The sequence below is a fragment of the Orcinus orca genome, chromosome 18 (assembly GCF_937001465.1).
Source record: "Orcinus orca chromosome 18, mOrcOrc1.1, whole genome shotgun sequence".
NCBI classification, from domain to species: domain Eukaryota; kingdom Metazoa; phylum Chordata; class Mammalia; order Artiodactyla; family Delphinidae; genus Orcinus; species Orcinus orca.
This window is the reverse complement of record NC_064576.1, coordinates 13,833,874-13,859,108: the sequence shown is the minus strand read 5'-3', so window position 1 is coordinate 13,859,108 and position 25,235 is coordinate 13,833,874. Positions and strand designations below refer to the sequence as shown.

Sequence of the window (25,235 nt, the reverse complement as noted above, 5' to 3'; positions counted from 1 at the left end):
TTGATTCTCTTATATATTCCTCACCTTCCCCCAATTTTTATACTTCCAATATCCTTCTCTTGACTAATGATGTGGGCTAATAACTAATACAATAATAATTACAGTGATGATAATGTGCTTCATTGTCTTGTTCCTGATTTTGGTAAATATACCTCTAGTAATTTTCTATTAGTAAGATGCTGACTTTTAAGCTGAGATAAACACAAATACATATGCACATGCACACTTTTAATCATGTTAAGGAAGTATAATCAATTTCCTTATAAAGTGTTTTTTTATATTCAGGAATAGGTCTTGAATTTTATAAAATGCTTTTTCGGCATGTACAAAGATAATCATACAATTTTACCACTTAGATCTAACGATAGTATAGGAATAGATTTCCTAATCTATTGACCATTCTTGCATCCCTCAAGCTCCATTCAATTATATTATCATTTCATTAGTTTTACTATTTTTACCTTTTAACTCATTAGTTTTTACCTGTATTAATTTCTTCTGCTTTTGCTTTTCTTTACTGTTCTTAACACTTTAAGTCTGATATTTAATTCATTTACTTTTTTTTTGTTTTATTGATGTAAGACTTCAAGGCTTTTCTCTGAACTTTGTTTTATTTGGGTCCCAAAGACTGTAATATCTTATGTTTTCAAATGTTGTTATCAAGAACTGTTGCAATTTTGATGTGTATTTTTTTTAATGTTTATTTTATTTATTTTCCTTATTTATTTTTTTGGCTGAATCGGGTCTTAGTTGTGGCACATGGGATCTTTGTTGAGGCATGTGGGATCTTTTTCGTTACGGTGCAAGGTCTCCTCGGGTTTCTCTCTAGTTGCAGTGTGTGGGTTTTCTCTCTGTAGTTGTGGCACACAGGCTTCAGAGCCTGTGGGCTCTATAGCTGTGGAACGCGGGGTCTCTCATTGAGATGCATGAGCTCAGTGGTTGTAGCACATGGCCTTAGTTGCCCCACTGCATGTGGGATCTTAGTTCCCCGACCAGGGATCGAACCTGGTCCCATGCATTGGCAGGTGGATTTTTTACCACTGCACCACCAAGGGAGTCCCTTGATGTGTATTTTATTTTCCCTTCTACTTAAGAGTAAGTAGTTTTTAACTTCCAAGTGAATAAACCCTTTTTTTCTGATGTTGTTATTGATTTCTAGTTTGCATTGATATTGAGAATTTTTTTTCTATTTTACCCACTTTCTGGATTTTTTGCCATTACTACTTCATAAAAACTTGAAGAAAGGCATATTTTTTCTATTATCAGGATACAAAATTTGTTATATAACCAGAAGACCTATTATCTATACAATCATAATGTCATTTGGTCTTCTATATCTTTACTTACCATTTCACTAGTCTGAGAGAGGTAAATTATATTTCTCCTTCCATCTCCTGTAGTCTGTTTCAGGAATGTTGCTGCAGTGTTTTGATGTAAAAATATTTTAAACTGCTATTGTAGCCTTGTGAATTATAGCCCTAAGTATTATAAACGGCCATTTTTTGCTCATTAATATTTTCAGAACTGAATTTGGCTTCATGGCATTTTAAGGTCACTACCCTTAACACACAGTATTCGCTTGGTATACCTTGGCATGTCCTTTAATTTTTGACATTTCTAAATTACTTTAAGAGTTTTTATTTTACATACATCGTACATGCCTAATGAAACAAACTGAACATTTTTGCTAATATGTTAGTTAAGCTTATTTACATTTATTGATATCATAGACCTGGTTAGCCTCAAACGTCATTCTTTCATGCGGTATTTACTCTTTCTAGATGTATTTTTTAAATGTCTCTTTCTTTTCTTGTGCATTCAGTTCTTTTCACAGTTTGGAAGATTTAGACTTTTGTTACTCTAGTTACTATTAAATATATATGTTGGGCTTCCCTGGTGGCGCAGTGGTTGAGAGTCCGCCTGCCGATGCAGTGGACACAGGTTCGTGCCCCGGTCCAGGAAGATCCCACATGCCGCGGAGCGGCTGGGCCCGTGAGCCATGGCCGCTGACCCTGCGCGTCCGGAGGCTGTGCTCCGCAACGGGAGAGGCCACAACAGTGAGCGGCCTGCGTACCGCAAAAAAAAAAAAAAAAAAATATGTTCATTTAATACCCTCAGTCATCTCTTTCTTTAACCAACAACTAATGATTTCTGTTACAAAAAATAATAAAATTAGCCTTTAACCTCTTTCTGCTGCCTTTCCTCTTGCACAGCCCAATTTTATTCAATAGTTTTATATTCATTAGTGGTTAACTATATACTTTTAAATAAGTTCAGGCTTCCACTGCTTGACTTTTCAGCTTTAATTATATCTTTGATTCCTGAGTATTACAGTTTAGGCAATCAGCAAGTTCATTTTATTTTCTATCCCCTGCCATATTTATTAGTTGCAATATTTTATCTTTGTCAGAGTAGGTACTGTTTACATACTATACTATCACCCTGTCCCTCACTTTTTACTTTTAGTTCTACACATAAACATATTCAATGCCCAACAGGCAGTTGCTCTGCCCAAGAATCTTCAATCAGTTCTCGGTCAGAGAAATTCCGCAGAAAGTGTTCTTGGGAGCAATATTCCCTGAATTTTTGCATGTTCAGCATTTTTGTAGCCTGTATATACATATCTTCTTGAAGGACAGTTTTTCTTTCCTTGAATGTCTTGTAGATGGAGCTTCACTGTTTCTTGGTGGTGAATTTGTTTTTGAGAAGTCTGATGCCAATGTGATTTTCTTTCCTTATCATCTTTCTTATTAAATGCATAAGTAATTTCCTTTTTTCCCTATAAAGTTCAATAGCTTGTATTTGACCACTTTTGGTCAATTTTCCCAAGTTGCACAGTGCACCCTTTTTATTTGTGGATTTGGAACTTCTTTTATTTCAGAAAATTTTCTGATTGTAGTTTTAGGCATTCGTTCTGTCCATTTGTTTTATTCTTCTATTTCACGGACTCTAGTCTAGGTATATTGGATTTCCTTTACCTGGCTTTATTTTATCATCTTCTCCTGAGTCCTTTCTATTTCTTTTTTTAAAAATTATCTCTGCATTTATTATTTCTATCTACTATGTCTTCTGCTGTGTTTTCTATAAGGTCAGTTCTCCTTTGTGCCACTTTATAACTTTAGTTTTTATTTCAGAAATGGTTTGATCTTTACTTTCTACACCTTTGCAAAGTCCTTCCAGTTCTAGTTTCACACATTCCCTTGTTGTTGCTTACCAAATCCATCACTTTAATGTTCACCAACACAATGTAAACTATTGTGTTACAAAGTCTACCCAATCCCAAACAATTCCCCACCTTGAAAGACCCAACTTAAACCACCTAAACAGAGACCCTCTCCAATCCTCTAATTACTCTACCCTAATGTCCTCCTTTTGAGACACTTAACAAGAGTCTATCAAGGTGTTGCTCTCCCTCACTGCAGCAAGTTTATTAAACTCAGCTTTGCCTGAGTAACAAGTTTCCCTGGTGGCTTTTTGTTGGCGAGCAGACAGTCTACACCAGACTCCCCCCTCTCACCTGGTTTTATTTAAACACATCTGTCTAGCCCTTTGTATGCTGTTCTCTTAGAAATAGGAGTCACTGAAGAATTTTTTTTAGAAGACTAGATCAAATTTCTTAATTTCATCAAATACCTTTCCAATCACCTAGCAAGGTGACTGGCAATAGAAAAACTCACAATTCTTATTAAATTGTTCTGAAATGAGCTGTAAACCAGGGCACAAATTCTGGTTCCATCAGTACCAATTCTGTGACCCAGAAGAAATCACTGGATCTCAGTTTATACATTAGGATATTAACAACTGCTACAATATACAGAACATCTTAAAAACTACACATTGCTAAATATGGAATGTATTATAGGTAACATTTAAATATTAAAAGTTTTCAATTCAACAAATATTTCTGACGGAATGCTCTGTGCCAGGTACTGTGCTCATTCAAACCCCTAGGTTCAGAGTTCCCTGATTTACTCATTTCCACTAACTTTCATTCCCACTCTACTTCAGCAGCTAGCTTTGACTGTCATCCTGTGATTATGTCATCACAGTGGTTCACCTTTGGAGCTATCCCATTTGGTCCTTCCAATTATCTCTTTTATTCCCACAATATCTCTTAAACCTCATAAAATTCTTCAGCCTCTGGAATCAAAATCATCACATAGAGCAAAGCTTTGATGACCAGGAATACCCCCTTTGGACTATTAACAGAGCAAAAAATAAACTGGATTATGTGATGCCACTGATACTTTGGCATTCCTTTCTTTTCCCTCCTTTTTCTTTCCCAACCTCTCTTCATTTCTTACTGCAAGTGGCATTATTCAAACAAACAAATACAAAAATTCTTATAAGAAAACAATGCATTCTGCTTGAAGAATGGTAAAGAGCAATTAGGAAAATTACTGAAAGGAGTAGTGCTCAGTTTTGAAGGATAAGCAAGAATTTGTTAGGTGGTCAATGAGGCAAAGAACATCCCAGGTAGGGATGATGTGCTGCGGCTTCTATCACTCAGTCTCCCATGAACTGTGCATCTACTTCATTATCATCATTGTAGTTGTCTGTCATCATCAAAACAGCTGATATTTACTGAGAGCTTACTGTCTCAATGTAAGAGGCACTGTTGATGGGCTAACCTGGCACTATCTCTAAGCCATTTTGCCTCTGCTCCCCTCGATCACTAGAAAAGTAAACACTAACTTTTCTAGTCTCCCTTGTGGCTAGGAATATCCACATTACAAAATTTTGGCCAATGAGACAGAAGTCAAAGATGGCTGAAGTGTTCCAGAAAGGCTTCAGTCAGGATGAATATGGTTTGATCTTCCTGCCTCTTTCTGCTTTGAATCCAGACAAGTAGTCTGGAGCTGTGGCAGCCATTCTGCAACCATAAAAGAAAAAACCATGTCTGTGGAAACCTACTTTGAGACTTCTGTTTTTTTTAATATTTAAAATTTTATTTATTTTTGGCTGCGTTGGGTCTTCATTGCTGTGCACAGGCTTTCTCTAGTTGTGGTGAGCCAGCTTCTCATTGCGGTGGCTTCTCTTGTTGCGGCGCATGGGCTCTAGGGTGTGCGGGCTTCACTAGTTGGGGTGCATGGACTTAGCTGCTCCACGGCATGTGGGATCTTCCTGGACCAGGCCTTGAACCCGTGTCCCCTGCACAGGCAGGCGGATTTTTTTTTTTTAAACATCTTTATTGGAGTATAATTGCTTTTAAATGGTGTGTTACTTTCTGCTGTATAACAAAGTGAATCAGCTATACATATACATTTATCCCCATTTCTCCTCCCTCTTGCGTCTCCCTCCCACCCTCCCTATCCCACCCCTCTAGGTGGACACAAAGCACCGAGCTGATCTCCCTGTGCTATGCGGCTGCTTCCCACTAGCTATCTATTTTACATTTGGTAGTGTATATATGTCCATGCCACTCTCTCACTTCGTCCCAGCTTACCCTTGCCCCTCCCTGTGTCTTCAAGTCCATTCTCTATGTCTGCATCTTTATTCCTGTCCGGCAGGCGGATACTTAACCACTGCGCCACCAGGGAAGGGACTTCTTTTTATGTGAGAAAAATGAACTCCTACTGTTTAAGGCCCTGTGTGCCTGGGATTAATATTACTTAAAGCCAAACCAGTCCTATGTAATAAAGCCAGGAAGTGTTCTCAAGCACTTCCTAAGTATTAACACAGTTAGAATCATTTGGGGTCTTAAGGTAATTTAGGAGACCATTTAGCAGAATCTTATCAAACTAGTGATCAACTGCGTACTATATGTTATAGGACTCTAGTAATGTTTCAGTGGTCTAAACTTGGCTTGGTCCTCACAAGCTTTTAAGCAAAACTAATGAGAAACAGAAGAATTATCTCATAGCCTTTATTCTCTATTTTGTGAAGAAAACCATACAGCATGGGCAGAAAATTTGGAGTATATAAGGTTAATGAGAAAGTAAGTAGGATCTATGTCAGGAAAGATTGGCTAGGATCACAAACTCTATGCTATGTAAAGTAGACAATATAAAAATGGAAAAACCTGAACTGTTTTAATAATCAGAAAGTACAAGTTAACATTTCCTTTTTTGTATGAAAATTGAAGATCCAAAGTCTAAAATATAGTGTTATTAGTGTAGTAAATTTTTTAAAAAAGGAATTCAAACAAACCTTTTGATTTTCCTGTATTTCCTCCCTCATACGTTGATTTACAGCAATTCTGGTCAGAGATCTGGGAACATAAATACAGATACAATTCATTCTTCCTTAAATGTTTGGACTAATCTATGATTCAATGCAATATGATACTTTGTACGAGAAACTAAAAACTCTAAAGGCATCATGACTGAGAAGTGTACATTTCCACATAGCCTATTTGACAGGTGGTACTACGGCTTTCATTTGACAAGGGTATTTGACTCAGGTGGAATAGAGACTGTCAAAAGTTCACGTGCACAAACTGTACACATTACATGCTGTCGCATTTTTCAAGAATACTTGACTGAAAATGCTGTTTTGTGTTGTTTTGCCCATAGGGAGAAATTCTATATGAAATTACCAATGTCATTATATGTAGCGCTGCAAATAGGCAATGTTTGGAATATGTGTATAAAGAATTTTGGTTAACCTGAAATCTTTACCACAGTATGTAAGTTCTAAAATACTGATAATGCTGACTTCATATATTCACTCTATAAGGAAGCTTAGAACTCCCTTATAATTTAAAAACAGAGCAAACTGTCTTTTAAATAAGTCTATTAATTATATTTATTTGACCTAGTAACTACTAAGAATGCTTAATTAGCTATTTATCTGTCAATTTTATACACAGAAGAAAATGATTTAAAAATTAAAAGATTGTTAATGCAAAGTCTGGCATTAAGTAAAACGCAAGCGAAGGGTGTATCTTAGAACGACCCACGATAAGTGTGTATTACCTCCTAAAGCCTGGCAGCATTTGAGATTAATTGCAACTGAAAATCTGATAATGCAAATTTTTCATTCATTTATCAAGTATTTCATTTCAATGAACATTTACTGGCTGTCTACAGAGTGACTTTATTTTTTTTGATGAAAAATAAAAACCATTTATTAAGTCTGAACATATATGGAGGCGAGATTTTTAGCCTTGGGTATCAATTATGGTTGCACCATAGATGGAGTCTGGAGGAAACCAATTCAACTCGCTTCATCCCAAGATTCAGGAAGCATCCACAAGTTCATGGAGTAATGACTTATCAGAGTAACTGTAGAGATATGCTTAAGCCTACAGTTCAGCCATTAAGCAGTGTTAGCAGAGGTGGTAAATTTTTTTTTAACGACCAACCACAAATTAAGAGCAGAGTTTAGCCACAAAATCTCTGAATAATTATAATGACTTACCGTCAAAACAGCTAATCGACTATCTTCCTAAAACTAAAATTATTTCACTTTATTTGATCGAGTAATTTCAAAAGCTATTGTTAGTTAACAGCAGTGTGGCTAAACATCTATGTTTATACACACACACATATTTCATATACATATACTGACTTCTCAAATTCTTGATTTTGCTTAAACTAAAACTGAGAGTCATGCCAATATATTCATTTTTAATCTGTAAATAAGGTGACAAACCTCTCTATTTTCAGGGTATCATGAAAAGGTTCTTGGTATCCTGTGGCCAAACATGTACTACTTATTTATCTTACAAAGGTACTGACTGTCTAGATTCAGGATTCAGTAATTTGTGCTGTGGATAAATGTACCAAAGTGTCTGAAACAAATAGAGGCGTAGTGATTATCCACTGCTAAAGAAGGGATGCTGAGGGCACAAGGATGCTCTCCAATTCCTCTCAGTGAAACACTATTGCTGCACCTGTCACATGTTGTATATCTTCAATATAAGCTAACTTAGCTTATGTTTTACTGGTTGCTTATAATTTTATACTATTATTCCTACAAATGCATCAAAGTCTTGTTATTTTGTAAATCCTTATAAAACATGGTAACCAGAATTGTATCTACTGGTTACTTCTAGATATGGAAATGTATTATCTATTGAACTGGAAGATGCGTTTAATGTAATATTAATATTTCTGAAAGCAGTTCAATTAGATATCTTATTGGCAAAGAAGTATTCCACAAAATATTCTATACAATTAAGACATTACTAATTGTTTGGAATCTGAAAGGACAAGAACATGATTTGGCCATACATTGGGCATAGGTCTACTTAGAGCAATACTTTTCATCATCCTCTGTAGGGTAAAGAGAAAAATGTCCCCTTATTATATACTGCTTAAATCAGTTTTTTCTTGGATTACCATCTCTCACTGTTTACGTTTAAATAATTTTTTAAATACATTATTTTTTCATTTCCATTTGCCTCTAATTCAAGAGTTCTATTTTGTAGTATGTATACATATGCATGCACAAGCCAATATTTTGCTCTAGTTAAAAAAAAACCCAATATACATAATGAAAAGAGACCCTGATCTCATAAACACTATATATAACAGAATTAACTGATATCATTATGTTAAATGAAATCGGCTATTTTCATAAAATTTATTTAACGGAAAGAGTTCTGACTATAATCAAATCAATAAACTTTAATATACCTGGCTTTTATGGGGAAGTTCTGCGAAATGTCCTTCATTAATTTTATGGCATCATAAACTGGAGTGGACATTATTTGAGAAGCTGCTTGAAAACTAAGATCTGGAAGGAAAAGAATATCATTAAGGAATCTAGCATAATGTTAGACCTTAACAGACATTTCCATGTAATTTAAATAACCTTTCTTGCCATATATTCATTATAGACACATTAACAAACATTCAAATTTAGCATTATTCAAAAGTTTTAAATGAAATGGAAAGCTATCACTTACATCCAGTAAGGTAAGTTTTACACTTTTATAAATGAATAATTGTCATTTAATACCTATTTTTTGTTTTCCACAAATTACAGTGGAAAGAGATGTGAAAAAAGAGATATGAAAAGAAATGCTGACGCAAAGCTATCTTTTCTTAGGTTAAGTGAAACTGGCAACAAAAAGCTTTGACAAAAAAAAATAAGAGGAAGGAACAAAGAGCTCGGAAGAGCCAATTCTGAAAAGAACTTTAAGACCTAATGTGTTCATTAACTCAGTAAATATGAAACATTCACTTTCTTTTTCAACATTTTTTTACCTTTACACAACAATAAAAATAAAATCCTAAACTTGGTATGATTTTACCTGAAATGATAGTTCTCTGGAAAGAAAAGTGCGTGTGCCTTACTGTAATCAGTCTCGAGTATGATAGAAGCAGTAATCTGCGTCTCATTACTTTGTCAAGAGTCAGAAATGATTTTAAAACTGAATTCTTTCACTACCTAATAGTGAAGCATTTTGTTTCTCTTCAACATCTCACCAGAATTGGAATCCTAGCTTGTCAAATACTAGTAAAACGACCAGTTTATCATAGCGAGACTAGTTTTGTTTCTACCTTTTCAGTGTACAGTGGCGAATCCAGTTGGAGTCAAAGCCTAGAAAAGATGTTCCCAGGGCAGCCTCCCATGGACTGGTAAAGTCTAGTAGACCAAGGTTCAAACTCCAGCTCTACATCACTTACTAGCTGAATAACTCTAAATAGAATTTCCTTAACCTACCTAAGAATGTTTCCACTCCCCAGCACTAGTGGAGCTATCAGTGCTCACTAAAGTCTCCTAATTGCAAACAAAATGGACTCTTTTCAGTCCTTATCTTGCCAGGATCCTTCTGCCATAGGATCACTTCCTGACAAGAAAAAGTAAAACTTTCTATTCAATAAGTGGTGCTGGAAAAACTGGATGTCCACATGCGAAAGAATAAAACTGGACCCCTATTTTACACTCTATACAAAAATCAACTCAAAATACTTTAAAGACTTGAACTTATGACCTGAAACCATAAAACTCCTAGAAGGAAACACAGGGGGGTAAGTTCCTTAGCACTGGTCTTGACAGCGAATTTTTGGATTTGACATCGAACACAAAGACAACAAAAGGAAAAATAAACAAGTGGGACTATATCATACTAAAAAGTTTCTGCACAGCAAGGAAATCATCAGCAAAATGAAAAGGCAACCTGTGTAATGGGGGAAAATATTTGCACATCATTATATCTGATAAGGGGTTACTATTCAAAATATACAAGTAACTCGTGTAAACTGCTACAGCCACTATTGAAAACATTACAGAGATTCCTCAAGAAATTAAACAGAACTACCATATGATCCAGCAATCCCACTTCTGGGTATATATCCAAAGGAAATGAAATCAATATCTTGAGAGATACCTGCACTCTCATGTTCATTGAAGCGTTAGTCACAATAGCCAAGGTATGTAAACCACCTAAATCTCTGGACAAATGAATGGATAAAGAAACTGTGGTGTATATAAACACAATGGAATATTATTCAGCCTTAAAAAAGAAGGAAATCCTGCCATTTGCAACAATGTGGATGGACTGTGCGGGCATTATGCTAAGTAAAATAAGCCAGACAAGAAAAAAAAAACAAAAAAACACCGCACAGCATCACTTATACATGGAATCTAAAAAACGTCAAACTCATAGAAACAGAGAGTAGAATAGTAGCTGCCAGAGGCTGAGGGTGTGAGAGACGGGGAAAGGCTAGGAAAAGGGTACAAACTTTCAGCTCTAAGACTGAATAAAATCGGAGGATTTAATGTGTAACATGGTGACTATAGTTGATAACATTGTATTATATAATTGAAATGTACTAAAAGAGTAGAACTTAAATGTTCTAACCTCAAAAAAAGTACCCGATACATAAGTAGGTGCTCAATATTGATGAATGAATGGGTGAATGAACAGTAAACTTACAAATAAAATCCTTTATGTGTCTTCTTTTTCTATTGCTATTAAAGGCAATTTTAAGTAACATAATTTTTAACTGGTGTGTATATATTTATGCTTTTTTAGATGAGAAAACTTAGTCATTACTTACATGATTGATATAATAACTTATAAAAGAGTATTTCTTGTTTTGTTTTGTTTTGTTTATGTATCTTTTTAAATTGAAGTAGAGTTGATTTACAATGTTGTGCCCATCTCTGCTGTACAGCAAAGTGACTCAGGTATCCACATAGGTACATCCTTTTTTTGGTATTCTTTTCCATTACGGTTTATCACAAGATAGTGAATATAGTTCCCTGTGCTATACAGTAGGACCCTGTTGCTTACCCATTCTAAATGTAATAGTTTGCACCCACCAACCCCAAACTCCCATTCCATCTCTCTTCCCCCACCCTTGGCAACCACAAGTCTGATCTCTGTCTGAGTCTGCTTCTATTTTGCAGATAAGTTCATTTGTGCCATACTTCAGATTCCACATACAAGGGATGTCATTTGGTATTTGTCTTTCTCTTTCTGACTTAACTTAGTATGATAATCTCCAGTTGCATCCATGTTGCTGCAAATGGCATTATTTCGTTCTTTTTTATGGCTGAGTAGTATCCCATTGTATACCAGTACTGCATCTTCTTTATCCATTCACCTGTCAATGGACATTTAGGTTGTTTCCACGTTTTGGCTACTGTGAATAGTGCTGCTATGAACACAGGGGTGCATACATCTTTTCGAATTACAGTCTCGTCCAGGTATATGCCCAGGAGTGGGATTGCTGGATCATATGGCAATTCTATTTTTAGGTTTCTGGAACCTCCATACTGTTTTCCATAGTGTCTGCACCAACTTACGCTCCCATTAACAGTGTAGGAGGGTTCCCCTTTTCTCCACACCCTCTCCAGCATTTGTTACTTTTAGACTTTTTAATGATGCCCATTCTGACCAGTGTGAGGTGGTACCTCACTGTAGTTTTGATTTGCATTTCAAAAGAGTATTTCTTTTGAGGATAGCATATGATGAAAGACCTTGCCTGAGAGCATTTGGCTGCATGATGTTATACTTAAAAACAGTACAACATGGAGGGAAAGAAAGAATTTAGGCTCTAAAATGAGAGAGACCTGCTGATTTTAGGTATCGCTGATTTGTGCCTTATGAGACTGGTGACCTCGGACTAATTATTTTGTGTGTATGTTTCTCAGTTTCCTCATCTGTTAAAGCAGGATATCTATCAATACCCCATGAGTTTTTTTTTAAAAATTAATTACGATGATGCATATAAAGAGCCTAATACAGTGCCAGACAAATAGTATTAGCTAATATTTTTATCACCGCCAATCACCGTCATCATCACGACCACGGACAACTATATTTTACTCAGGTCTGATGGCATAACTGGTCTTTTAAAACTTTTTACAACATGAATGGAATTTTGCTTCACATATGCTGTTCAAAAGCCCCTGAAAATTCACTCATGAAATCAGAGAAACTGTAAATGACAAGGAAATGAATATAATAGTAGCATAGTCTATTAACATCTTTTGCTTTTTTCTAAACTATTCCCTACCTAGATGACTCATAAATTATTTAAGTCCTTCACTTTGCCTCTGAAATCCAGATTCCCATATTTAACTGTTTTCCTGGTTTCACCACTTGGATACTTCAAAAGCAGCATGCTCAATAACACATTTGTGATATTCCCACCCATCTTTGCCCAAATTTGGTCCTCTTTAGTCTTCTCTTTCCAGAAAATCCACCACTGTCCATCCAGCTGGGTAAACCATGAATCCAGCAGTTGTTCCTGATATCTTCTCTCCCTCACACTCCATTTGCAGCCCCTTGAAAGGGTCTTTGGTATTCTCCCTAAATAACCCACCCTCAAATTTATTCTAGCGCTTCCTCAGATCTCAATTCAATCACCACTTCCTGAGGAGCCCTCCCATTTCTGTTACCCCTTCCCTGCCCCCATCCCTCCAGTCAGATCTTCCTGGTATATGCCCTTCTTCATCTTACGTCCCTTTACTTTGCAGCAATTACAATGCTAATTTTTACATTGGTTTTTAAAGTTGATTATGTTTGTCCAAGATCCTTTGAATAAACGCGGTGTCTGCTTTAACTCTTATTTTATCTTCAGAATACAGTACTTTTTCAAAGTGTCAGTTGGAACCCATTAGTTAGTAGTGAAATCACATTAGTGGATAATGTGAAGGTTTTTTTTCTCAAATGAAATAGGGTAGAGTAAAAGAAAATCTTGGGCTTCCCTAGTGATGCAGTGGTTAAGAATCCACCTGCCAATTCGGGAGACAAGGGTTCGAGCCCTGGTCCGGGAAGATCCCACGTGCCGCGGAGCAACTAAGCCACCGCAATGAGAAGCCCGCGCACCGCAGCAAAGAGCAGTCCCTGCTCACTGCAACTAGAGAAAGCCCGCGTGCAGCAACGAAGACCAAGCACAGCCAAAAACAAATAAATACATTTTTTTCAAGTCTTACAGAATTAATAAAATGTGGTAAACATACATATCTATGCTGAAGCTTTCTTTTTAGTTTTAAGCATATCTGTGTATTCACACATTATACACTTGTGTATGGGTCTTGATGTAAAATATACTTCCTACTCCAGGTCTCAGCCAACAATTATAAAACCATGGCTGTAGGGACATGACTGACTCATAGTAGAAATTCAAGAAACACTTGTTAAATCAATCAACAAAGGAAAAGGTCCTGATCACTTACCCTCTCCTGAATCTACTTCCTTGGCTTCTGTAATGTGCTCTTTCTTCTATCTCTCATCATTCCACCGTGTCTACTTTCCCCACGCGGACGAGCACGCAGACACTCCCTTGGGCACTGATTTGGGCACCCTACACTTTCGGTTAGCGCCCCCCACCTTTAAAAAACCTCTCTGCTAATATTTTCAACTTTTACATCTTCTCCTTTTAGTATAAGGACTTTATATTCACCCCACCACTGGACCTGGTCTCATCTGGGTATGTCACCATCACGTTAAGTCTATCTTTTTTAACGCCAGTCTCATTATTTCTGGGCCCCGTATTCAACCCCCAAACCCACTTACATGTTTTATGTTCTCTCTACTCAGGCTCCAAGCTGGAAATTTTAAATTCATCTTTGACTCTTTTCATCTCCTAAATATTTGCTAAATCTGGCCTTCCTCTCTATGCCTTTTACCACAGTCATAGTTCTATCTCTCGCTACACTAATTCAATGATGTCTTAACTAGATTTCCTGTTTCTAGTCCATTCAAATATACCTTCCACAGACATCAGTGAGGTTAATTACAAGTAAGCTAACTTTGCATGTTCTCTGTTTACCAGCCTTCAGAAGCACCCTATCACTTACAATTTTCTAAATTATGGGTCTCTGAAATTGACTGTGCTGACAGCTAAAAAGCTCTAAAAATATACTAAACCCCACTGAATTGTACTCTTTAAATGGGTGAACTGCATATCAAGTATATTTCAGTAAGTTATTATATTAAAAAAAAGTTGATGAGAGATGTGATAAAATTATAGATTCCACAGAAAAGTGACATATTCCCATGACCCACTAAACATTACAAATAATAAGAAAGAAAATTACAAACTGAAAAGGAATTTTGGTTCATTCTCAAAATTTGGTTCAGTCTCAAAATATCTGCTTATAGGATGTCAGTGTGGGAGCTATTCTAAGTTCGCAATGAAACATGCAATGGTCTGTTAAGATCAAAATTTTAAAGAGAAGAAAACTAATATTTAGTTCTGATTTCTCCTGACTTACTAATCAGGATTTCTAATCAATGCTAAAGATTCTCTGAAATGTGATTTAATACCTGAGATGAATCTATAACTCGTGTACACTTTAAAAATGATTAGATGATATCAAATAACTGTACTTTATATAATTTTAAATCTCACAAACATAAAAATATGGTTTGCTTGATAAATAACCTTTTAATTAAATTTGTATTTCCACAAAAATAATGTATATTAGTCACATCATTAGTAATTATTTGTGCCTATGAAATAATTTATATCATGTTATATAAAAGCCTATTTAACAAAACAGAGATAAGTTACCAATATGCTATGTTAATGTGGACTGAAATACTATACCTTGTAGTTCCCAGACTTTCAAAGGCATCATTTCGTTATTACTCTCAATCAGGTATTTTTGGAATGTTGTCAGATTATCTCTAAGATCTGAATATCTTTCTCTGTATTAGAATATTAAGTAATGTTAATTATCATCATCTACTACAAATTACTACTATACAAGCAGTATATTTTTGAAATTAACTTTTCAAAATATTTAGACACAAACTAACTGTTCATCAAGATAATAATAAATAGTGAGGCAGCTATATCCACAGAACTTAAAAAAAAAATGAGGGAGATATGCATGTCTACTTTTTTCAATGTATAAAACAAAACAAAAGAAAACAAAATCTGGAAGGATGTACTCTCATTTGTTAACATTACCTGTAAGGGATCCAAGTGTGAGGGCAGAATTATTAGTTTTTATGTTATACACTTTTTATTTAACATTTTATAAATTACAAGTCTTGTTTTTATAATTAGAAATGAAAACTATTTTATAAGGAAAGACATTAATGCTTCCTATACAATTTTAGAGTTTACTCTATTTCTGAAAAGTTCCATCTTTGAAACTTATAAAAAACTTAAATAAGATAATTCTGCCTAATTAAACATATCTAGTATTTTTTAGAGAGTGCCAAATAATGCAGCATATTTTACTATACATATAATAAAAACTATAATCTTTATTCTTCCATCTCATGAAATCAAAACACAGTACCATTTCATATTATTAGAATTGTTATAAAAAAAAACTTTATGTAGCTATCAGCACAATTTATAAACAAATACATATTTTCAACAGTAAAGAGAAATGAATATTTTAAAATGTGAGATGAAAAATAAATATACAGAAATAGATTAATCTTATAGTTAACAATAAATGTACTACAATTTCATATCTTGCAATTTTATTACAATGCGGGACCACATTTTGAAAATGAATCAAGTCTGCTCTTACAGTGAGAAAGCAAAAGAACTTCTTTGAAAACAAGTTCACTATGAATTAAATTAACCACTCCTTTCTCAATATTTTAAGTTACAGAGTAATACTAAGTTTATAAGAGCTGTTATATTGTTTTTCATGTTTAATCATAAGCTTAACAATAATTTTCACGGCTAAAATTATTTATGTAATTCAGGCAAAAACACATTATTCATACAATACCTCAAAGCAGAAGGTTCTTGCCTAAATCAATTAACTGTGTAAAAACTAACTCTGAGTATTTCCTCTCTAAAAAAACTAATATCCCAGGGTTCCAAAGGCTTTCTGAAAGACATGCAATTTATTCCCATAAATAGTTACGTTTAAAAAAACAGGGCTTCCCTGGTGGTGCAGTGGTTGAGAGTCCGCCTGCTGATGCAGGGGACACGGGTTCGTGCCCCGGTCCGGGAAGATCCCACATGCCGCGGAGCGGCTGGGCCCGTGAGCCATGGCCGCTGAGCCTGCGTGTCCAGAGCCTGTGCTCCACAACGGGAGAGGCCACAACAGTGAGAGGCCCACGTACCTGCCCCCCCGCAAAAAAAAAAAAAACAACAGAACTATGGATTCTAAGATGCAAGACACAGCTGGAAATGGAATAAAAATGTTACCTACTAAATAAAAATCTTACTTAAATCCATTTTACAAGATGCCTTAACTTTTTAAGGCCACTAGTATACAACTTGTCCAGTAAACCGTAGAAATATAACTCAGTCATCTGTATGAAGGAGCATAGTGTCCAAAAATGTTCCCCTCACTCTGTACAGTTATCTACTCCCCAGGAGAACGGACCTAAGTGTCCTTTATAAATATTTGTAATACTAAATAAGAACTAAAGATATTAATAAAAATGGTTCTTTATTTTTAATTAATGTTGTCTTTATAATAGAATCATAAACTTTCCCTTCTTGTAAATAAGAGAAACGACACATAAAAAGACAACAATCCCCACCCATGAACATTCAGAGAGCGCTCACCATCCTATTCCTTGTCCTCAATCAGTGATGCAGGAAAAAAGAAGGGGGACAGAACTTCAATTTTTTGAAAGGTTACTTATATTTGTATATGAAATTAAGACCAGAAGTTAAAAGGTATTTAATATGGCAATACATGGCACAGAAGTTTAGGGAAATAAATATTTTCTCTTCGAGACATGAAATTTTTTTCATGCTAAAAATCCAATATTAACTATGATTTTTGTAACCCATTAGATCTGTAAAAGAGTCCATAAATTTTTGTTTTAGTTTTTAGCCAGAGATAACTCTGATCACTTTCAATTCCAATATCTCTAACCATACTCATTATCCTGTGGAATTAGCGATTATTTTTCAATTTCGTGCTTTTTTGCATTAACCATGTGTTACTTCTGTAATAAAAACAATAGTATGTATATTTTTAAAATGTGAAACATATGCCAACCCAGAATATGGAATCAAGTCCTTTAAAAACAAACTTAAGAGTATAGTAATACTTTCATTTCAATTCAGACTTACTTTAATTTCCCAAAGAGAAATCCTTGAACTTCATTTGTTTCAGTAATATCTTCTACAGTAGTATTAGTCACAGCTATATTTTGGAAACAAAAGCAAAATGAAAATATTTCAGACTGGAAAATATGTAATAAAAAATTAGAAGAACTCAAAATAAAATCAAATTCCATTTGTTCTACCTTGTTTTTCTTTCATGGATCAGCTTAATGAGACATGAGTGTGCTCTCTCTGTTTAAACAAGCTTGATGATTAAATATTTAAAAACCATCATAAATGCTCTATAGATCATTTCATAATCAAGTTCTATTTTATACCAGAATGATAAACCAAGGAGTGTGCAACGAACCCTGGGCTTAGCTCTTAAGCCAGCAAGAAATCCAAACCCTAACAGATACAGGAGTCCTCACATTATTTCTGACACCTTTAGACATAATCAAGAAATCTTTAGAAAGACACCAAAACTCATGGCCTCAAAGAATAAGGATATATGTTATGTTCATTTCTCTTCCCCTCTCCTTTACTTACCAATAATTATAGCATACGGTGTGGTAAGTGGCATGCGTGAGGGTACCCTGGGATTCTAAGAATCTGTGACCGTAAGCAGTGTGGGCTACACTCCATCAGAGCTCAGCAAGTACACTTCTCCCTTCTTACTCGTCTGAGAGTCTGGACCTCTAGGACTGCAACTAAAAACACTGGGTGCTTTGATCCAGTCTCCCTTTCCCCCCCTTTCATTCATTCATCAGGCAAATATTTATCGACTGCCTTCTATGACGCCCGATGCCTGCCAGACAGACACCAGGAAGAGAGACGCAAAAGACGCAAACCTCAGTTGGTGGAAAAGGAGACAAATAGACAATTTTAACAGACTGTTTAAAACTTTTCCAAAAGAAAGCACAAAATATGTGGAATACAGAAAAGGGAAAACCTTCCTCTGACAGAGCAGGAAGATGGGCAGCCATCTCAGAGGTACTGACTGATACACATGATCCTTAAAAGATGAATAGGCCTTAGATGAATAAGAGAGGTGGGAGAAAGGAGGAAGGCTTCAGGCAGCAGGAATAGCATATGCTAAGGGATGAGAGAGCTCTACAGAGGTCACGAGGGCTGGGCATGGAGCCACACATGGAGGCGTCCAGGGAACAGAAAATTATTCTGTATAGTAGTTTAGTGTTACAGGACCACAGTGTACAAATGAGAGGGCTGAGGGACAGTGATTAGGCAGAAAGAGGCCAGAATGTGAAAAGCTGTCTCTGTTATGCTATACAGTACTTGAATTTATGAGGAGGTTACAGGGAACCAGTCCGGGATTTTAACTGGTGGAATCATAAAGTCAGATTTTCATCATAAGAAGTGCAGTCAGAAAGCACTGTGGAGAACAGATGGAATATTCTATTTGGGGGATGAGGGGACTAGGGGTACTGAACAGGTCAGTTAGAAGCCTGACACCCATATACAGAGGGAAAAAAAGAAGTGAACTAAAGGAGTGGAAACTAGAATGGAGAGAAAATATATTCCGAATGTACGACAAAATTTAATGTGCAATTTGTAACATAGAAATACATGTGATCACATGACTTTTAAAAAAAATTCTATAAGCCCAAGGATGGCTAGAAAATGCCTTATGTTACTACCATGACTGTTAAACAATATACTACATTATAAAGCATTGTAGAGCTATATACAAGCTATATGGAAATATATAAAATCTGGGCATTATTATTTCTACTATACTTTTTCAGTAACTCTTTAACCAGCAGGATTTTCAATCACAATAATACAGATGTTGATTTGCAGCACATTCAATAGGAGGGCTAGAGCTAAGCTGTGATCAGGGTAGGGCTGCCAGGACCAGATCTTGAATAGAAAAACAAAATTGTAGCAGAAGCAACATCTGAGACCATATAAAAGAATGAATTAGAAACTCTTAACCAAGAATCAGGTACAAATACATTTCCAATGAGCCAGGTAACAAAAGATTTCCATAAGAATCTGAAAAGTTCTTTAGTGTTTTTAGGTCTCCAGAATCGTTCATCTAGAGCATGCGTTCAGTACACAGAACACAGACACTGGACTGGTAGATCACAGATCTACTCAATCTACTTCATCTAACCATCAACTCACAGCCCTCTCCATCCCACTTCAAAACAAAAGCAAAAGCAAAAACACAAGACCATCATCCACACTTCATTATATATAAATACTTCAGACCAAGACTTGGAAGGCAGTGCTACCAATGAGTTTTAGGTTTACTGAGATACTGATCCCCTCAGAGCCCCCCCCACCCTTGCTCCCAGGGGGTGACTGGGCACATCATGGGCCAGTCTGAGCTCCTGGGTCAGTCACCTCTAGCTGTAAGCAGCCTCATCTATTGCTTCTACATACCCTACATATATTATCAATTTTTTTATGTTGCGGAAAATGGTTGGGAAGCCATTGAGTAAAAGCAAATATGCTACTTCCACTTTCTGAAGTTTTTGAGAGCACAATAACATGAAATGTATTTCTTTCAGTTTAAATTCCAACTAAGGAGGAACATGTCTACCCTGTCTCCAGCCTCAAATTAATGTGTGTAAGATTACAGTCATTTTCTTTTTTCAACTGAAGTGTGTAAGCCTCCAAATTTTCATTCTACTCGAATACAGAGAATAAACTTACTTTTGACTTGGGTATCATCCAACGCTTTGTATTCTGTACTCTTAATCGCTAGCTCCACACCATAGCCAGACAAGTACATTTTCTGTGAGGCTGGTTTCTGTTCAAACACATTTATTTAAAAAAAAAAAAGAGAGAGAGAGAGAGAGAAAATATTTAGTCAAACATCTGCTTTTGAATTCAGAATGACTGTGTATTAGGACATTAGGGTAAATGACTAATATTGAAGTAATCACTGTGAAATATTGTTATTTGGGGGATATTTATACTCTCTCTAGACAGTCTATCAAGGAACTAGAATTTGGTTGATTACCACTTCTTTACTTTCTAAAATCTTTGTCATGACTCTGATGTTTTAATTACTTTTTTACAATGAAAAAAAAATCTGATCTTTTTCTGTTATAACATGGTAACTTTGCCATCTTTCCCATGAATTAATTAACAGAGGATCCCATACAATTGAGTTTCAACACAACTGTACTCTTTTGGGGGAACTACACAAGATTTGCTAAACCAGTAAATGCTATTCATTTGCTAGTTGTCTGCATGTAGGACATCCAGAGTGTCCCCAAAAGCACATACTAGAAAGTAGAGGCAAAGGAAACAAAAATGCTCAGTGCCTTGAACAACCTATTTAAGTCTTTCTTCATGTTTCTCAATGATTAAAATATACCAAATGCCACAAATTAATACCTATTCTTGCAGTGAGAGGTAACAATTTGCCTAAACCTGAGTTGTCTGAAGTATTTATGAGCAGCATTTGGTACCTTTTCTTTCACCTTTCCAAAAGTGCAAATATAAAACGTACTTCTAGAGACTACTCTGTGAAGGAAGAGAAGTCATCACATTTTTTCAAAAAAGTAAGCAACCTGGATGAATATATGTAATATTTTAGAAGATGTTTAAGGTTCTTTCTAGCTTCTAGACTGAAATTCTTATCAGTTGTGCTACAATCATTACCATTTGGCATATTCTTTCATGGGTTAGAAAACGCATCTAATCTAGCACTCAGCAAACTCCTGTGAAGACGTTATGTGTCTTTGCTTAACTAACGTTTGCGTGAGGGCAGTTTTGCAATTCTAAACATGACAGAGGAAGAGGCAGAGGACAAACAGAAAGAAAACCTTAACAGTGTACTACGGTTTTTAGTCTCTTCTTTCCTCCCTAAACTTCTCCCTCAGCCTTCAAAATAAGTATACGACCATAGTGACTATTCCTGGACTGTTCTATTTCTAAATAAGATGATGTAAGAATTAGTTTCAGATATGCAGACAAGTGTTTAACATTGCTGCCCACACTAAAATTTAATTTGCTAATTTCTCAGGCACATGCTATAATGAAAGATAGCATGAGGACACTGGGTTGTTTATAATTATAGTAATCTGACAAAGTTGAAAATCTTTTAAAGAGTTTTCAATTTCATCCAGCTCAATTTAAAAATGTATTTTGACTATCCACTCAAAAGACAATTAGTTGGTGGCTAGGCAAACTGAACCTTTATGTCCACATATCTTGTTATAGTTCATAAAAGAAATGCAATTTCACATAACCAATTTCCATTATCAGTTCTGGAATGTTACCAGCTCCTCAATAATAAAGATAAATGTTTATTAACTTCATATTTACTTTCTCCTTTTGAAAGGTATTGATATAAAATTTGAATTGTAGTTTAATAATTTTGGATTTGCAAACCAAAAATGCTCATAGGCTAAATCAACTGGTGAAAAAAATCTTTCTTCATTATCCTATTTCTTCTTTCCCCACAAAAAAGCATCTGTTCAGAAGGTAGCACAGGGACTTCCCTGGTGGCGCAGTGGTTAAGAATCCGCCTGCCAATGCAGGGTACACGGATTCGAGCCCTGGTCTGGGAAGATCCCACATGCTGCGGAGCAACAAAGCCCGTGCACCACAACTACTGAGCCTGCACTCTAGAGCCCGCGTGCCACAGCCACTGAAGCCTGCGCGCCTAGAGGCCGTGCTCCGCAACAAGAGAAGCCACCGCAATGAGATAGCCCACGCACCAGCAATGAAAACCCAACGCAACTAAAAAAATAATAATAATAAATTAATTAATTTTAAAAAAAGAAGCACAAATAAGTCTATTTTTATTAGGATTACATGCTGACTAGATTTACAGTATAACTATTTTGGATGTACAATATGTCATTAATTAAGTAGAAGGCCATAATTTGATGCTACAAAGTACCCAGATAGCTGGTGAATATGCTTTCACAGAAGTATATTTAATGGTCACATTCTCCAAATAATAGCTTGGGACACTGATTCCCAATAGATGACTATACCATCCAGGGGCGGGGTGCATATTAAAACCACTTGGGGGACTTTTTTTAAAAAGATAAATATATACTTTGATCTCCCATTCCTTTTCTGATAATTGACATATAACATAGTATTAGTTTAAGGTGTGCAACATAATGATTTGATATCAATTCAAATCAAACCCTTGAACAGCATGGGTTTGAACTGCGTAAACTGCACTGGTTCACTTACACATGGATTTTTCTCAATAGTAAATACTACGCTATTGCATAACCCATGGCTGGTTGAATCTGCATATGCTGAACCGTGGATACAGAGGAATGGCGTATATACGTTGGACCAGCTAGAAGCTATACAAAGATTTGTGAATGTGCAGAGTGTTGGAGCTCTTAACTTCTAAGTCGTTCAGGGTCAATTGTATTATGAAATGATTACCACAGTAAATTTAGTTAATGTCCATACCTCGCATAGCTACAGTTTTCTTTTTCTTGTAATGAGAACTTTAAGATCCACTCTCTTAGCAACTTTCAAATATTCAATAGAGTACTGTTAAGTATAGTCATCATGCTGTACATTACATCCCCGGAACTTGTTTATCTTATATCTGGAAATTTGTACCTTTTGACCACCTTCACCCATCAACCCTCCCCACCCCTCAATTTCAGCAACCACCGATCAGTTCTCTGTTTCTATGCATTTGGTTTTTTTCACATTCCATATATGAGATCATATGATATTTGCCTTTTTCTGTCTGACTTAGCATAATGCCCTCAAAGTCCTTCCATGTTATTACAAATGGCAGGATTTCCTTCTTTTTTAAGGCCAAGTAATATTTCATTGGGCATGTGTGTATATATACACACACACACCACATTTATCTATTCATCCATCACTGGACACATAGGTTACTCCTATATAAGTAATGCTGCAACAAGTATGGGGGTGCAGATAGCTTTTCAAGATGGCGATTCCATTTCCTCGAGATACATACCCATCAGTGGAATTGCTGTATCATATGCTAGTTCTATTTTTAACTTTTTGAGGAACCTCTATACTGTTTTCCAGAGAGGCTGTACCATTTTCCATTCCCACCAACAGTGCACTGGGGTTTCCTTTTCTCCACATCCTTACCAATGCTTGTTAACTCTTGTCTTTTTGACATATAGCTATTCTAACAGGTGTGAGGTGGCATCTCACTGTGGTTTTGATTTGCATTTCCTTGACAATTAGTGATGCTGAGCACCTTTTCATATACCTGGTGGTTATTTGCATGTCTTCTTTAGAAAAATGTTTATTCAGGTCCTTTGCCCATTTTTTAGTTGAACTGTTTCTTTTCATTTGCTCTTCAGTTGTATGAGTTCCTCTTGTATTTTGGATATTAACCCCTTATCATATATATGAATTGCAAATATTTCCTCCAATTCGGTAAGTTGCCTTTTCATTTTGTTGATGGTTTCCTTAGTTATGCAGAGGCTTTTATAGTTGGATGTAGTCCCACTTGTTTATTTTTGCTTCTATTGCCTTTGCTTTTAGGGTCAAATCCAAAAACTCACTGCCAAGACCAATGTCAAGAAGCTTTTCCCTTGTGTTTTCTCTAGGTGTTTTATGGCTTCAGATTTTATGATTATTAGTCCATTTTGACTTAATCTTTTTGAGTGCTATATGATAGGGGTCCAGTTTCATTTTTTTATGTGGCTGTCAGTTTTCCCAACACCGTTTATTGAAGAGACTATCTATTCCCCATTGAGTATTCTTGGCTCCCTTGTTAAATATTAGTTGATCATATATGCATAGGTTTATTTCTAAGCTCTCTGTTCTGTTCCATTGCTCTATGTATCTGTTTTATGCCAATACCATACAGTCTTAATCACTACAGCTTTCTAATATAGTTTGAAATCAGGACGTGTGATGCCTCCAGCTTCGTTCCTCTTTTTCAATATTGCTTTAAATTTTAAAGCTACTACAATTAAAATAATGCTATATTTGTATAGAATTAGATATATTATTGGAACAGAATAGAGTCTAAAAACATATATGCCTATGAAAACTTGGCATATGATGGATTAGTATAAAGAGTTAACTGTCCAATGAATTATGTGGAGACCAATGAATTTCCATATGTAACTAAAATTATGTCTCTACCTTACAGCAAATTCAAATATATCCAGATGAATTAAAAAGCAAAACACAAAGAACAGCACTTTAATTCTCACAAGAAAATATAAGAAAATGTCTTTATGGCATCATGAAGGAAACCATTAAGGAAAAATTGGATAAATTTGAGTACAACTGCAATTAATACTTGCACTAAATGAAATATGACATATATATTTTTTATTACCAGGAGACCAGAAATACACAGAAGATGTTTGTAGAGTGTAGAAGACCAGTATTCAGAATATGTTTTTAAAAATCTGTAAATGGGGGAGGAAAGCCCCAAAGAATCCAATATAAAAACAGGCAAAAGATATGGATAGGCAATTAAGTATATCTGTAATGCTTTTATTACTTTAAACATTAAATTCATCATGAATATTTTGGGAAATGCAAATTAAAACACTCTTTCCATGTTCAGAATATAGAAGTAAAAAACAAAGTCATTCCTCTAATGGCCATTATATTTTAATGTGTGATGGTGAGAGTTTGGTTGTGTTTGTGTTTGTGTGTGTGTGTGTGTGTGTGTGTGTGTGTGTGTGTGTGTGTGTGTGTGGAGGTGTTAAAGAAATAAAATTAGAGACAGCACAGTAATAAGTGCTACGAAGTCATTAAAACAGAATAATGTGATAGAGTGTGACTGCAACGAGAGCTCTGGAGACGGGGATAACACAACATATTTGATCTGAAACTTGCATAAGAAAGTAATCAGCCTTTCAAACAAATAGGTTT

At 35.7% G+C, this 25,235-nt stretch overlaps 1 protein-coding gene across 2 annotated transcripts in view; it reads right to left on the bottom strand.

The window, feature by feature from the left end:
* UGGT2 (UDP-glucose glycoprotein glucosyltransferase 2) overlaps positions 1-25,235 on the bottom strand; it is a 173,411-nt gene that overhangs the window by 125,272 nt on the left and 22,904 nt on the right. For both annotated transcript variants that reach the window (XM_049701168.1, XM_004273651.4), the window contains exons 6-10: positions 20,073-20,169; positions 17,418-17,490; positions 14,961-15,061; positions 8,583-8,682; positions 6,151-6,211 (exon numbers count right to left, since the gene is read on the bottom strand). In XM_049701168.1, coding sequence (XP_049557125.1) covers positions 6,151-6,211; positions 8,583-8,682; positions 14,961-15,061; positions 17,418-17,490; positions 20,073-20,169 — 432 coding nt within the window. The remainder of the gene's footprint in view (positions 1-6,150; positions 6,212-8,582; positions 8,683-14,960; positions 15,062-17,417; positions 17,491-20,072; positions 20,170-25,235) is intronic.